The sequence below is a fragment of the Maniola hyperantus genome, chromosome 13 (assembly GCF_902806685.2).
Source record: "Maniola hyperantus chromosome 13, iAphHyp1.2, whole genome shotgun sequence".
In the NCBI taxonomy this organism is placed as follows: Eukaryota; Metazoa; Arthropoda; class Insecta; order Lepidoptera; family Nymphalidae; genus Maniola; species Maniola hyperantus.
Genome location: NC_048548.1, coordinates 14,381,872 through 14,398,492, shown reverse-complemented (window position 1 = coordinate 14,398,492; position 16,621 = coordinate 14,381,872). Strand labels below are relative to the sequence as shown.

The 16,621-nt window shown below is 40.9% G+C and overlaps 2 protein-coding genes across 3 annotated transcripts in view; both read left to right on the top strand.

The window, feature by feature from the left end:
• The window catches only part of LOC117987489 (15-hydroxyprostaglandin dehydrogenase [NAD(+)]-like), a 385,473-nt gene that overhangs the window by 239,817 nt on the left and 129,035 nt on the right, over positions 1 to 16,621 (top strand). The gene's annotated exons all lie outside the window — the stretch shown is intronic.
• Positions 6,300 to 11,520, top strand: LOC117987681 (uncharacterized). 2 transcript variants are annotated; one of them, XM_069502562.1, is made up of 2 exons: positions 6,300 to 8,647; positions 9,571 to 11,520. In XM_069502562.1, exon 2 carries the CDS (start codon positions 9,745 to 9,747, stop codon positions 11,482 to 11,484), a length of 1,740 nt encoding a protein of 579 aa, XP_069358663.1. In that variant the 5' UTR covers positions 6,300 to 8,647; positions 9,571 to 9,744; the 3' UTR covers positions 11,485 to 11,520. Both variants share the same exon structure in this region, with proteins under 2 accessions (XP_069358663.1, XP_069358664.1).

The following is a 16,621-nucleotide window of genomic DNA, read 5'->3' as shown; positions in this document are numbered from 1 at the left end:
TATTGTATATTATGCTTAGGCGCTGGTTTGGCGTTGGCTAGTAGATAGTGCGACGTCATAACACGTAAATCGCGAGTATTCAGTAACATTTTTAAATGAAAAAATGAAAATGAAAATGAAAATCTTTTTTATTCGTATAAACTTTTACAAGTGCTTACGAATAGTCGGATGCATCTACCATGCATTTAGGGTTCCGTACCTCTAAAGGAAAAACGGAACCCTTATAGGATCACTTTGTTGTCTGTCTGTCTGTCTGTCTGTCTGTCTGTCCGTCTGTCTGTCAAGAAACCTACAGGGTACTTCCCGTTGACCTAGAATCAGGCAGGTAGGTAGATCTTATAGCTGACATTTGGGGAAAAATCTGAAAACCGCGAATTTAGGGTTAGATCACACAAAAAAAAATTAAATTGTGGTCATGAACTAATAATTAGTATTTTCAACTTTCGAAGTGAGTGATTATATCAAGTGGGGTATCATAATATGAAAGGTCTTCACCTGTACATTCTAAAACAGATTTTTGTTTATTTTTATGCATCATAGTTTTTGAATTATCGTGCAAAATGTCGAAAAATACGACTGTAGTACGGAACCCTCATTGTTCGAGCCTGACTCGCACTTGGCCGGTTTTTAATTACCGACCTACATATTACCTACGGAAGACCCCCCACTAGGTGAACGGACGACATTAGACGAGCAGGGAGGATAATATTATTATAATCGCATCGATTTCATCAGTTTTGATTTGTACCTAGTTATTATCTAGTTTAGTTCAATATTATAAGACGAATGTGCAACATCGTATAATTATTATTTGGCTGAAATAAAGAATTAAAAAAATGTATTTTTAGGGTTCCGTAACCAAATGGCTAAAAACGGAACCCTTATAGATTCGTCATGTCTGTCTGTCTGTCTGTCAGTCCGTCCGTATGTCACAGCCACTTTTTTCCGAAACTATAAGAACTATACTGTTGAAACTTGATAAGTAGATGTATTCTGTGAACCGCATTAAGATTTTCACACAGAAAAAAAACAATAAATTTTGGGGTTCCCCATACTTCGACCTGACACTCAAAAAAAAATTTTTACTCAAACCCATACGTGTGGGGTATCTATTGATAGGTCTCAAAAATTATATTGAGGTTTCTAAAATCTGTCTGTCTGTCTGTCTGCTAGCTTTTCACGGCCCAACCGTTCAACCGTTTTTGATGAAATTTGGTACAGCTTTAGCTTTTATCCCGGGAAAGGACATAGGCTACTTTTCATCCCGGAAAATTGATGAATTCCCACGGGATTTTTAAGAACCTACACCTACGCGTACGAAGTCGCGGGCATCAGCTAGTATATATATATATATATATACATATATATATATATATATATATATATATATATATAGTATATATATATATATAATTTGTGTAAATAGTGTCTTATATTACCTGGTAACAACCTGGATCAAAACAATCAAGCAAAAGGGTCAATGAGATGACCCGAGCACCCACTTGACGCTGAGGAGTCTTGACGCTCGGGTCTTGACGCATCGAATAATCGCTCTTTTGTAAAATTACGGAATTCTCAAGTGCGTTCAAAATTAAAAGTAGGAAAAATCTTGAGAGGTTCTTCCGTTTTACAGACATGGAAATTTTGTAAAATCTGCTGTGCAAAAAATTAATCTAAAAGTTAAGAATCTTTATCGGCTAAATTTCTGATAGAGAGGTGACCGTCAAAGGGTCCATTAATTGCTAAATAGGTTTTATAGACAGATCCGTGCGACAGTTCACGACATTTCCTTCAGACCTTCTAACAAAACGTCGAGACCTCGACGTCACTGGCAGGCTTCAAATCTAAATATATAAAAGGAAAAAGTGACTGATCTATCAACGCCCAAGTCAAACTACTGAACGAATCGGGCTGAAATTTGGCACGCAAATAGCTATTATGACGTAGGCATCCGCTAAGGGAGAATTTTTGAACATTCAACCCCTAAGGGGGTGAAGGGTTTTTGTAGCCCATGCGGACGAAGTCGCGAGCATAAGCTAGTGTTAGTATAACGCGTAAAATTTAACTCCTCTCGCGCTATTTTATCTTTTTGTGTCAAATTTCATGTCAAAAGTACGATTTTAGTCCTTATTTTAAAGGTGAGCCGTAGTTTTGACAAGACAGTTGACCCATAGAGTTAATATGGCTCGTGAGGAGCCATTTTTTCGGACACCCTAAAAGTTAAACAATACTTTGACGTAAGATTTTTTACACCTCCCAAAGCCACCATGATGCAACTTCATAGTCGCTGATTATTCCTCCTAATGTTGGGGACAATACGCAGAGATACTTTCAGCTTTTATAAAATAATGAAGGTCTGGCACTCGCTGGCTCTTAGACCATTTGTTGGAAATTCTGACGATGTACTGTTCTGTACGGTGCATGTACGTCGTCGCTACAGCTGACTCACGTGGAAACGGATCTTTGTTTCGGTACATTTGTTGAAATGGCTTTGTTTGTAGTACAAGAGACAGTTACCTGATTATGTATACCTAACACTCATCCATACTAATATTATAAATGCGAAAGTGTGTCTGTCTGTCTGCTAGTTTTTAACGGTCCAACAGTTTAACCGATTTTGATGAAATTTGGTACAGGGTTAGCTTACTACTTTTTATCCCGGAAAATCAAAGGGTTCCCACGGGATTTTTAAAAACCTAAATCCACGCGGACGAAGTCGCGGGCATCAGCTAGTTAAGTATATTTGCACCTATATCTTTCCAGAGTCATGTGCGTTTAAAGCAATTAAATGTCACTTGCTATTAATTTTTTGAAAGAATGAATAAACATTTATTTATACAACTTTCTTGTTAACATAATTACAGAGAGTAAGAATATATTTTTATAGAACTACAAAATAAAATACAGATAATAGAAACTTCAGCAATGTTTTTTTTTTTTTATGATAAGCGACTCTCTCTTTGGCTATACGGAACCAAGTAATTTCGTGGCACGGCTGTGTCCGAGTTAGGTAAACTGTTTGAACCTGCGAGTAGCTAACTAGTGTGTGCTGAAAAGTTACTAGATGGTTGTGTTGCCTGAAAATTGGACTACCTGGATTTACCCAACTTATGTGATTTGGTTTAGGTGTTTTTGTTTAGTAGTAAACTACTGATGCCCGCGAGTTCGTCCGCTATCATTTAGGGTATTAAAAATCCCGTAGGAATTCTTTCCGAGATAAAAATAGGTAACTAATGTAATGTCACTTTGATTTCAAACTAATGATTTTAAGCTTATTTCGTGGTTTAACGTCAAATTTTGTAAATAACGGGTACATGCCACGATTAATTTGATTTTTTATTTGTCGATATTTCAACCCAATTAATAATAATAAAAAAATTAATGAAAATCATTTATTTCCACCAAATACAAAATCATATTTTTGTTAGTATTGACACGTACCTTAAAACTAATTATTATAATATTCTTACCAAAAACAATACTGTGCACCGTACTGTAATTGAACGGGTCGTGGTCACGACGAGACCAAGTTAGGTTAATAGGGTCCCGTTTTACCCTTTGTGTACGCAACCCTAAAAAACTTGCCTCCGTTTCACTCTGTCTGTATGTGTCAGCCTTTATTGCAAAGCTACTTCGTCTTTTCTTATCGTGCAACGTCAAATATGCGGAAATTAAATTTTGTATACTGTCCAATCGCTTCCAGGACGCGCGCCTGTGGACTGTTATTGGAAAATAACTTTATAGACGCGGATATCCATTCCCGGGAAAATATATCAAATAATAAAAATCGGCCAAGTGCGTTTCAGACTTGCGCACCGAGGGTTCCGTACTACAGTCGTATTTTACCGACATTTTGCACGATAAATCAAAAACTACTATGCCTAAAAATAAATAAAAATCTGTTTTAGAATGTACAGGTAAAGCATAGAGCAGAAACAAAGAGGAGTTGGCCTAAGCAACTGTGCACTGTGATTTTCAACTAGGTCCTGACGTCATCACTGTGGGCGGGGCCTTAGTTAGTATGCTGTCTGCGTTCGTCAGGTTCACATATATTGAGACTCGTATTATCGGTGTGTTTTCGCGTTTTTAAGAACAAAAGGATGAAGTGTTGTGTTTTATCGTGTCAAAGTTATTCAGACAGACGTTCTGATGCTATGAATGGTATCACATTTCATTTGTAAGTAATTTTATACGTAATTATTAAATTGTTTCTACACTTATTGACATCTAGTGTGAGATAGCTGAACTATGTAGTGACATCAATATATCGATGTTAGGTCGCTAAGCGAGTAGTTTTGCTACTAACCCGCAGATGGAAAATTGAGAAGTGGGCGGCGTTCCACAACCCCTCACCCCGCAAAATGTCACTCGATATTTCATAGGGAAATCTTAATACAACATCTCCTCTTTGTTTCTGCTCTATGAGGTAAAGCCTTTTCATATGATACCCCACTTGGTTTTGTAATCTTACTTTGAAAGCCCCTATATCTTACAAATCTAACACCATACCAGACCATCAATAAGAGTAATTTATTACCTATTTTGAATAAATCATTTGACTTTGACTTTCACTTTGAAAATTTAAAATAGCAATATTTGTTCATGAACACATTTTAATTTTTTTCATGTGATGTAACCACAAATTTACGGTTTTCAGATTTTTCCCCTCATGTCTGCTATAAGACCTAACCATGTGTGCTATAATAAAAGTCATATTAACTCCGAAAATATTAGAGGTGCGTGCCCGGGATCGAACCCCCGACCTCCGATTAGGAGGCGGACATCCTAACCATTAGGCTATTACAGATAAATAAATATTATTTTTCTTCAAATATCATGATAACGTGACCTTTGACCCGCAGTTATCTTACTCGGAGTCATAAGCTTCGAGAGGCAATCTCGAACCATCTCCGCACTACGTAATGCGATGAGCCAGCCTTTGATGTGAAAAAGCATTTTCGAACCGAAGAAAAGAAGAGTCGAAGAAAGCAACATATTTTATGAGAAGTGCTTTCTCAGATTGTACGCCTTATATACTCAATAGTGTATAAGTATTTTTTTTTTTTTTTTTTTTATTTTTTTTTTTTTATTTTTTTTTTTTTTTTTAATACAATAAAACTTAAAGCTAGCCTTATCTAATTACTATATAAATCATGACCGCGTGGAATGGTGCCAAGAATACTGGCTGCATTTCCGCGCTGGACAGCCAGGCTGATCCGCTGCGCAAAAAATGAGCCAGCCCTTCTGTCACCAGTTGAGGCTATTAATCGCGGTGAAATGTCTCGTAAAAAATTTTTAGCACTAAGACTCCATGGCCCCAGGGTCTCCACGGCAAACGGCACAAAAATGTAACTCTCTATAAGAGAGGCATACTTGCGCCGCTTGCCGTTTTCAGCTGTTTCTGCTGCGGCTCCCGGTCTTGATGCTGTCTTCCTGATATGACACGGGGCCAATGTGTCAACGCAAGTTGCGTCCCACATTAGCGCCCGTCCCCGTTCCCAGGGAACCAGCGTCAATCCATCAGGTCTCTTGCCATCATCCCGACTAATCCCTGCCGGCTCAATGAGCGCAGGAATATTTATGGTGGCAAGAGCTCTTTTAATTGTATCGTTAAGAGAGCCATGCCTAAACAGCCTACCGGAGCTCCTTTGGCAAGAGAGTCCGTGGATTCCAAATTTATCAACCTCTTTTCCACACGGACATCTGTGCTGATGGCACAGTGGTGTTCCCAATCTGAGACCTAGAGCCACACGAAAACTTTCGTTATCTAAAAGTGTGCCGAGATTTTTTGATGGCAAGGCATGCAGCCAATACCCAGATTCCTTTTCGGATAATGCTAGAAGCCTGGCACGATCTCTGTCACTTGTAAGATTTTGAACCAAATTCGTATGTGTCAGTTGAACCAATGGCAAATCCCAAAGTTTTTGTGTAGTACGTTCCTTCGGGATGTCGACATTGGGACATCTGACCTTCCAACTCTCTAGGGCCTCTGCGGCATAGGTCAATGATGAATTGGATTTGAGAATTTGAGAGCTAAGCTCTTTTATACTATGCACAGAGGACAGAAAAGCCGGAAGAGCTACACTGGAAATTTTCCTCACGCCGATGCCACCGTACTTGACCGGTAAAGTTGCTTGGTTCCAGGAGTGCTCATCAAAAGTTAAATTTAGAATTTGTTCTAGTGTACTTTTAAGGGTGGCATCCATGTTATCGAGTAGTCCATGAAATTTCCAAATTGGGCTCGCGCGGAGAATGTAAATTAATTTAGGTACAAAAAGGCAATATTTAGGTGTTCGAGCCTTTAGGCTTGACCCACTGTGAGATAACCCTTTAGAACATCAGCGCCATCTAGTAGTCCGTAACGAGCCAAGCCGAGCATTGGTCGGTATCGGCTCGGTGAATGGAGGGGAGTCAGCGCCCAGGCAGGTGGTGTCGGCCGTTTTAATTTCAGTACGCTTTTGAATCTCAGCGTCGTCAGTAAGAAATTAATTCCGTAGGGACGGAGTTATTCAAATGTAAGTACCTACATTAATAATTAACAAATAATAATGTATGATCTTACATAGGTGTCCGTAGTTTGATACGGAAATCACCCATGTAAACTGGTGCAAAAAATATGTTGCCTCTGCACATATTTATAACCTTCGTAGTTTACGCTACGAACTATTTCATAATCTTATTATGAAATCCTTGTCGTCTCGCAACGAACGACAAGCTGTCAAGGTAATGGCAGAATAGCACCATAACATTTTGGAAATATCTCCATTCTCAGTCGTATCGACTGAGACGTGGGGTCGTATCGACTGAGACGTAGGGTCGTATCGACTGAGACGTGGGGTCGTATCGACTGAGACGTGGGGTCGTATCGACTGAGACGTGGGGTCGCATCGATTGAGACGCCCGGTCGCATCGATAAGACTCCTCGACCCAGGCGCCTGGTCGCCACAATCGAGACGCCTGGTCGTATCAATTGATACGTCGTCATAGCAAAACTCATCTCATATGATGTTTTCGCTACCCTTCCAGATTATGGCGTCTACAACCATGGGAGAACTGTGCCTCAGACCACCACCACCGGGACAAGAAGAGTTTTTCTCCAGAATATATCAAATTATCGAAGATAACTACCCCGATGACTGGAAGTCGTGGGAGGTACAAGATCTACCTTACTCAGACTTGTTTGGGGAAAGGATATCTTCCCGCATAGAGGCAAAATTAAGATTCGCCATCCCCACGGCTGAAATGGCTACGGCATACTGCCCGAATGACGCATCTCTATCCGAGAAAAAATATCGGCTGATCAAAAGGCAATTGCTAGAATGGCCCTTCGGAAGAGCGTTGTTATACTCCCCGCACAGTATCATGGAAAAGATACATACTAAATCCTACGAGGACTTTATCAATACAGTTAAATTACTAAAACCGCGATTGACGTCAAGGGATGAAGCCTCGACCAGCGAGAGCACACCGAGAAAAAGGAGATCAACATCTCCCATCAGCTCGCGCAACAACAAAACACCACGCCACGAACCGTTAGAACCAAACAGGGCCCCCGTAACAGATGCATTCATGATAAAAATGATGGATCTCCTTACGAAACAAACCCAAGCGATCGAGAGCGTTGCGAATCAGGTCTCAACCCTCGCTCCTAAGAGCGACCAAGGCTCTTCCGAACTGGACGAGTCTTTCGAATCCGTACCGGACAGTACCGAACCCGAGGAGGAGTTTAGAGGCCCCGCTCTGAGTGCGCTGCCTCAGGAAAACACCTCATCACTAAGCATCCCAACGAATGGCGATGCGGAAGAAGCTGCACTAATAGCACAAATTACCGAGGCCCAGAGAAAACTGGCCACTATTAAGACAACCGGCAATATTCCGAAGTGTGACTTTTCACCTTGCACCACGGAAGCTGAACCCAAACTAACCAAAGCAGATCCAAACCTTGTTGATCAAGGCCGGAAATGTCAACGACTAAATGAAGACGGCTGGAAGAACATAAGATACGCCGATGTTCAAAAAACGTTTCACGCCACTCCAGTATTTTCGGCACTTAAAGTCAATAATCACTTGGCAACAATAACACCTAACTGGAATTCAACAGCACAATTAGAAAAAACAGACATGACCCTGGGTGCGATAACATATGGGTTATTGCTTCAAAGGAAAGCTTTCCAAGAAGCTTGCCAAAAAATGGATCCCAACACCCGTAGGGAAATCCAAAACCATATGCTTGGCGCAGACAGCTGTTTTAAAAAAATTTCGGACGGACTACTACAATATTCTTGTGGCAGAAGGGCCGAAATAATTCAAGCCCGAAGAGAGACCTATAAGCCAGCAAATAAAGTACTGGGCAACATCCTTCATGACATACCACCCTCCGATACTCACCTCTTTTCGGAAGAGAAATTATCTGAAGTGATAAAGGACCAGGGGGGGGCACATAAGATCTTCCCGAAGAAAACCAGTCCCAATAAGACCGGGAAGAAGAATCCAACCTTGAAAGGATCTAAAAACTACAAAGAACATAGCCACAAAAATAAAAAACAGCGTAATTTTCGTGACTTTCGCGCAAAACAAGATAGCGGTACGTCCGGCACTAACAAAGCCAGAACCACGCAAACCACCAAAAAGAAACCCTAACTCACAGGTATTTCTAGCTGGTCAACTTGGCTTAAACCTTGATCTATGGGAATCGTTAGGAGCATCAGAGACAATCTTAAACATTATAAGGGGTTACCGTATACCCTTTATTAAAAAACCACCTATTACAATTTTTTCTAATTGTAATATCAAATCATATGAACCTAAAATCTCAGCCGAAATGTCTAAACAAATCAAAAACCTACTAGATATCGGTGCAATTACTCTTAACACCTTTAAGGCCGGTTACTTATCGCCAATTTTCTTAAGACAAAAACCTAACGGTTCCCATAGATTGATTTTCAACTTGCGTCACCTAAACTTCTATGTTCAACCACCAAAATTCAGACTTATAAGCCTATCGAAGGTATCACAGACTGTGCAACAGGGGGATTACTTAGTAAAAATTGATATCGCGAATGCATACTATCATATCCCTATCCAAAAGTCACACAAGAGATACTTATCTTTTGCGTTTGATGGCAATATCTACAACATGAATTGCTTACCTTTTGGATTATCTAGCGCCCCATCAATTTTTAGTAAAACTACTAATTGGGTTGCATCACTGTTACGCGAAAAAGGAATAAGGGTTATTGTTTATCTGGATGATTTCTTGCTCATGAATCAGAATCCAGATATTTTAGCCGAACAAGCATCATGTACAGTAAAATTTCTCAAAAAATTAGGTTGGCATATTAACACAGACAAATCGGATCTGCAACCAAAAACACGCATAGAATATTTGGGCTTAATTTGGGATACTAAAATCAATAAGAAAATCTTACCCACTTCAAAAATTTCCAATATCGAAGACTCAATCCTTAACACCCTCTCCAGAGGAAAATGGTGTTGGATGGATGCTAAGCGGTTATTAGGCAAATTAAACTTTGCGGCTAATGTAATCCCACTAGGCTTCCTTTATTGCAGACGCATGCAGATTGCAGCAAAATCACTCTCGGACATACAAAGATACAAGGTGTTCCCGCTGCCGGATCAAGTAAAGGAAGAACTAAACTGGTGGCTCCAGAACATTATGGAAACATCGGATATTCAAATCGCCCCAGCATCAATATTCATAGCCACCGATGCCTCGGACATCGGATGGGGCGCTATAATAAACGGCAAGAAACTGTCGGGTCACTGGAGTATCTCTCAAAGTCATTGGCATTGCAATCAAAAGGAATTATGGACCTTATTCGAAGTGCTTCGAATGAATTTAGGAGAGGTCTTGGGGAGAACAATCTTGTTTCAAACAGACAACAGAACAGCGGCTTCCTACATAAGGAAACAGGGCGGGACGAAGTCACAAAAACTCCTGAATACTGCCTCAAAAATCCTAAATTTAGCACTGCAACACAAAATCACCATCATTCCGAAATACCTGCCAGGCAGATACAACGGAATAGCCGACAGCCTATCGCGACTGAAACACCATCAAGAATGGCACCTCGACCTATCGACACAGAAGGAAATTTTTCAAAAGATGGGCACACCAGAAATCGACCTCTTTGCAAGCAAATCCTCTGCAATAGTCCCGAGGTATGTGAGCGAAGACCACAGGGACACTACGAGCGAATACACGGATGCTTTCAGCAGGTCATGGAATTACAAAGTGGCTTGGATCTTCCCACCACCAGCGCTAATCCCACGAGTGCTGCAACATCTGAACGGGTCCCAAGGACACTATCTCCTGGTGATACCGAAGTGGGAGAAAGCTTTTTGGAGGGCCGAAGTGAAGAAGAGGGCAATATGCCCTCCATACAGAATCCAAAATCTAAAGAATCACCTTCGGGATTTGCAAACCAACCGACCGCCTCGGAACATTCAGAACCTGTCTTTGGAGGTATGGAAGGTACGGGCTGGTCCAATGAGATAACAAATTGGAGCGAATCGGAACGCACCCTACTACAATCAGCATGGAGACAATCTACATTTAAAACCTACCGGCCTGCTTGGAGAGCATGGTTAGAATGGACGTTAGTCAACAAAGTATCCCCAAAAATGCCAAGCCCCGGCGACTTAGCCAGATACTTAATTCATCTTCACAACGTTAAAAAGTTAGCCCCAAAAACTATACTCGTCCATAAGTCAGCAATCGCTACCTTCACAAAGCCTTGCAGCACGTCTCCCATAAGTGAGCATCCATTGGTGAAGAAAACCATTAAAGCAATTTTACTGAAGAACCCTCCTAAACGATGTCCTAATACTTGGAACGTAGCTGATCTCGTAAATTGGATTGCTCAGAGAAAAATCGACGACTCCAGTTTATTTCAAATATCACAGCATGTGGCAGCCTTGCTACTTCTCGCTACTGGTCGTCGCGTTCATGACTTAACTTTGCTCCACATAGACTCGGAACACTGTCAGATTACAAGAGAGCAAATCGTATTTTGGCCCTCTTTTGGATCAAAAACGGATAACGCAAATTATCGGCAATCAGGCTGGTGCCTGTCAAAGAGCGATAATATCATTTTCGACCTCTGCCACTGGATACCAAGACTAATAGACAAATCAGATCAGCGGAGGAAAGCAGACCCAACTTTGACAAATTTATTTATCACTACTCGGAACAGAGTCAAAGCAGCATCTAGATCTGTAATAGCGGGCTGGTTGAGACTAATCCTGAAAGATGCGAAAATCAAGGGCTCCCCCGGCAGCTTCAGGTCAGCTGTTGCTACAGACAACTGGGTCAACAAGAACCTCGATATCGATGAGGTGCTACGCAAAGGCAACTGGCGTAGCAGCTCAACCTTCTTGAAACACTACTTCAAGGAAGTAGAGTCTAGCACAAGAAACATTATGGCAAATCAGACAATGTCTGATATATTTTCTACAATTTAGAATTATTATAACCGTGATTGTGTTAATAAATTCAAATTAAACTCATTCTTTATTAGTCATTGTGATGAAATATTATATTGATTGTTAAGAATATAATGCATATTATTGTTTCTTGTTTTTCCTTTTACATCCCTAAATACGTGGATCTCACTCCACACATAGTCACAGTACGCTAAGTCAGCGCCGGCAGATATTAAACATCTCACAGTGGGTCAAGCCTAAAGGCTCGAACACCTAAATAGAAACGTTTTTCCCCCGAAGGGTAAAAAACGTATATTTAGGTTTCAGCCGAAAGGCTTGACCCACCATAAAATACCTTACCGGCTTCACCTCGCTTCGATTCCTGAAATCGGTACTGAAATTAAAACGGCCGACACCACCTGCCTGGGCGCTGACTCCCCTCCATTCACCGAGCCGATACCGACCAATGCTCGGCTTGGCTCGTTACGGACTACTAGATGGCGCTGATGTTCTAAAGGGTTATCTCACAGTGGGTCAAGCCTTTCGGCTGAAACCTAAATATACGTTTTTTACCCTTCGGGGGAAAAACGTTTCTATTTTAGGATCGAAAATGCAATGTGAGAATTTAGAGTGCCCAATTTGTCGGTATTAGCCGAAAATGTTCTGACTTTTTGATCCAAGAGTGGTTGTATGGATTCATTATAAAGAGGAGCACCGAGAAGGCAAAGTGAACGTTTATCAAGTATTTTAATATTAGGTGAAATTTCATTGAATAATTCAGAGGCCAATAGAATTCTTTCTTGCGACAGTTTTTCTGTAAAAAACAATTCGCATTTCGAAAAATTAAGTTCTAAACCAATTTTCCCAAACTGTTGCTTAATATGATTAAGATCTTTTAGAACGTCATCCACGTTGCCCCCAATGGTTCCATCATCAAGATACCATATGTTAAATTTAGATGTTAAATTTGAGATATGGTTATGGATCCCTAAGCTGAACAGGGCCGGACCTAAAGGATCCCCCTGCTGAACGCCTACAGAAGACTTAATATCGCTATCTCCAAAGAATAATTTAGAAGCAGAGCTGTAACATTGCCAAACATATGGGTAAATTTCAGGAAGTTGCGTTGAGACTTCTGTCAGCAAAGTTGCCCTGTCCAAAGAATTAAAAGCATTCTTTACATCTACTTTCAGCAGTACCTCAACCTCGCCATTCGTTAAGAAAGTACGAGCCGAATGAACTGCTGCTTCACAACCTCCTTTACTGCCGAATCCAACTTGAATAGGTTGGAATTTATCCTTTAGGGTAGAGACTATGTGACTACACGCTAATTTTGACGCCAAACGGCGAAAAGTACAGCCAACAGCGATGGGACGGATGCCACCATCTTTCTTATTGAAAGCACAAAGCCTCGCGCCATAAAGGAATGGTAGAAAGGATGAATTTACCTCGCCAGATAACATGAAATTACATAGTCTGGTAATGTCGCTCAGTAGCGCCTTGCCGGCGTCCCCAGCAGTAACTCCCACAAGATCCTTAAGATGTTGTGGCGTTATGCCGTCCATGCCACCAGCAGAGCCACTAGAAAACGACATTATCGCAGCGTAAGTTTCTTCATCCTTTATCTGTAAATAAGAAGTGTTAGAAGGTGGATCTGGCAGCACAGAATCGGTATTTGGTAAGGGATGCTTGTCACGTAAGGCTTCCAGCGTTATATCATTGAATGGAGCCAGTGTATCACTAGAAAACAAAATGCGGGCGGCGTTTTTAAGATCCCCATCCATAACCTTGTTTTCCACAATTTTCTTCAAATTGTAATTTTGTGTTCGAAATGAGCAGTCAAGGATTGGAAAAACGCGATCAGCCAAACTATTTTTTTTTAATTTTGTACATAGCGACCCGATTTCTGACTTATTAACATAGAAATGTCTATATGCAAAAAAAAAGAGGTTTTGCCAATCTAAAAGTGAATTTGATAGCACATTTTGGATTGTATGTGATAAGGATCTAGCTAACGATATCCTAGCTCCTCGCGGAATGCGTTTTATTAATGGAATATTTTGACTGTATTTGGATAATAAAATTTCAAATGGTACCTGGTTATCGCTTCCTGATTGGGTTTGATCGCACATCAAATTTGGGCAAGTAAGAGGCCGTGTAGGCGGTCCGTGACAACGTGCGATGTGAATATTAAGGCCTTTGCGACCCTTAAACTGCCTGCCATCGCTACAGTGGGGGCATTCTAGGTATTCACCTTGAGAAGCACTGGGGTTCATACTTCGAAACACGTAAAAATAAAAACACTAAAACACTACACAATAGCGTCTATAAGCGCGCGGAGCCCCGACAGCGGCAACCAGGAGGCCTGCAGAGCAGGCGCTGCCCGTTGAGGCCCCTGAAACAAAAAGTGCTGTTAGTATCGCATATCAGGCGTGAAAATAATACCACGGGGTATTTCGCGAATAAGTGCCAATTTGATGCCAATATTATTCCAGAATAACCGAGCCAAATATTTAATAAATAAAAATTTTGAAACGAGCAAATTTTTCTCATTGACATCTCACTGACCTATTTCATAAGTATTATAAATCCGAAAGTGTGTTTGTTTGTCCTTCAATCACGTCGCAACGGTGCAACGGATTGACGTGATTTATTGCATGGGTATAGATAAAGACCAGAAGAGTGGCGTAGGCTACTTTTTATCCCGAAAAATTAAAGAGTTCCCACGGGATTTTAAAACCTAATTCAACAATATATGAAAACAAGACGTCATTCTGATTTGAATTACGCATAAAAATAGTTTTTTTTTTTGGAATTCAGAGACTCATGGTTAGATTTTGCTTGTTGATGTTTAAATTAAATATATATTTTTAATTAATCACTAGCTTATTCCCGCGACTTTGTCCGAGTGGACTTCACAAATTTCAAATCCCTATTTCACCCCCTTAGGGATTGAATTCCAGCACCTTGAGATCCCAACGTCTACCAGTTTTACGAACTATGTGCCCTGCCCATTGCCACCACGTTCAGCTATGTCGGTTACTCTAGTTCTCCTACGGATCTCCTCATTTCTGAGTTGATCACGTAGAGCAACTCCAAGCATAGCTCTCTCCATCGCCCGCTGAGTGACTCTGAGCTTTCTTATTAGGTGACCATGTCTCGGTTCCATATGTCATCACTGGCAACACGCACTGTTGGACTATAGTAAATTAAGCTTTTGGTTCCTTGTATAAACTTTGTTTATTGAATGTATGGCATATACTATACCTACCCAATATATACGTTTGAGAGTAATTCAGGCTGAGTGATTACAGTCACTCTATTTACTTTCCGCTCCATTAGAGGGCGCGCTCGGTTCAGCGATCACACTCACTGTGCAGTGTGCCACCGGTAATGGATTTTGATGCGGATTGTGCAATTAAAGGATTCAAAAAAAAATCGATCAAGGTCGAGTCGGACTCGCACACGAAGGGTTCCGCAACATCGTACAAGAAATAACACTCTTTAATTTTCATGGCGGCCATCTTTATTATTTGTTTAGCAAGAAATAAAGTTTTAGGCTGAGTTTGTTGTGGGCTCTTCTCAGACCTGGGCGCATTTGGAACCCTCGTAGCTTTAGTTTTAAGTTTGCGTAATAATTATCACCACTATATCTTACAAATCCAACATCTGACTATCAAAAAGAGTAATTTATTACCTATTTTGAATAAATCATTTGACTTTGACTTTAACTATTCTGAAAAAATTTCAACTCTCTACCTGTTGCGGTTCATGACATGCAGCTCACTGACAGACAGACGTATGGACGGACAGTGGAAGCTTAGTAATAGGGTCCCATTGGCATCTTTCGGGTACAGAATCATAAAAACCAAATAGGTACTCTTGTGTAAAAACCGTATTTTATTGGATCGAAAACTTCTTCCATTATAAACGTTGGAAAAACACGATGATATTTCCAAAAAGGGTAAAAGTCCATACAATAAATCTCTCAGTAACCGCATTTGCAGGCGGGTAGTGCCGGTGTCCAGCACGCTTAGTATGAGAGTTTACATTACACCCTCGTTGATAGATTTCGAGAGTCGATCCAAAATAACATCAAAGTAAAATGAACCTAAATGTCCTTGGTTTAAGATCAAAACTTCTGTAACACAAATTTTAATTTCTCTTACAGAAGAATCAGAATGGAAGGGTTTGGCCTTAGTCCACTACGCTGCCTAAGTGCGGATTGAAGACTTCACACACCTTTGCGAATATTTTACAAACTCCCAGGCATGTAGGATTCTTGACGATATTTTCCTTCCCCGTTAAAGCAGGTGATATTTTATTAGCTTAAAACGCACATAGCAGCAAAAAGTTAGAAGTGCCTGTCCAGGATCGAACCTTCGACTTCCATAATAGGAAGCGAACGTCTTAACCACTAGGATTTCATGGCTAACTTGAGTATTAAAAAATTAAGGACCATTTTACTTTAACGCTGAAGTATTTCGACCATCGAATTCTATAAACGATGTTGATATGTAAAATCTCATACTAAGGCCTCAGGCGAGCATATGTCGCGCCGGAAGCCGCGGGTGTAACTCATGCAGCATCCTTCGCTTCCGCCAGATAGCGCCAGTGGACAGTCGCCCTTAAATAATTCCAACGTCATGTGTAAAATAACAGTTGATAGTTAAATTTAGTCGTTTATTCTTCATAAGAGAGTTCAAAGTCACTCAGCTGTTCATGTAGTGTGTTGTGCCATGTGTTTGCCAGTGATGACATATGGATCCGAGACATGCTCGCTAACTATGGGCCTCATAAGAAAGCTCAGAGGGCGATGGAGAGAGCTATGCTTGGAGTTTCTCTACGTGATCAAATCAGAAATAAGGAGATCCGTAGAAGAACCAGAGCGACTGACGTAGGTCTACGGGTTGCGAAGCTACCGCTCTATTTTACGTAGAAGAACCAGAGCGACTGACGTAGGTCTACGGGTTGCGAAGCTACCGCTCTACTTTACGTAGAAGAACCAGAGCGACTGACGTAGGTCTACGGGTTGCGAAGCTACCGCTCTACTTTACGTAGAAGAACCAGAGCGACTGACGTAGGTCTACGGGTTGCGAAGCTACCGCTCTATTTTACGTAGAAGAACCAGAGCGACTGACGTAGGTCTACGGGTTGCGAAGCTACCGCTCTACTT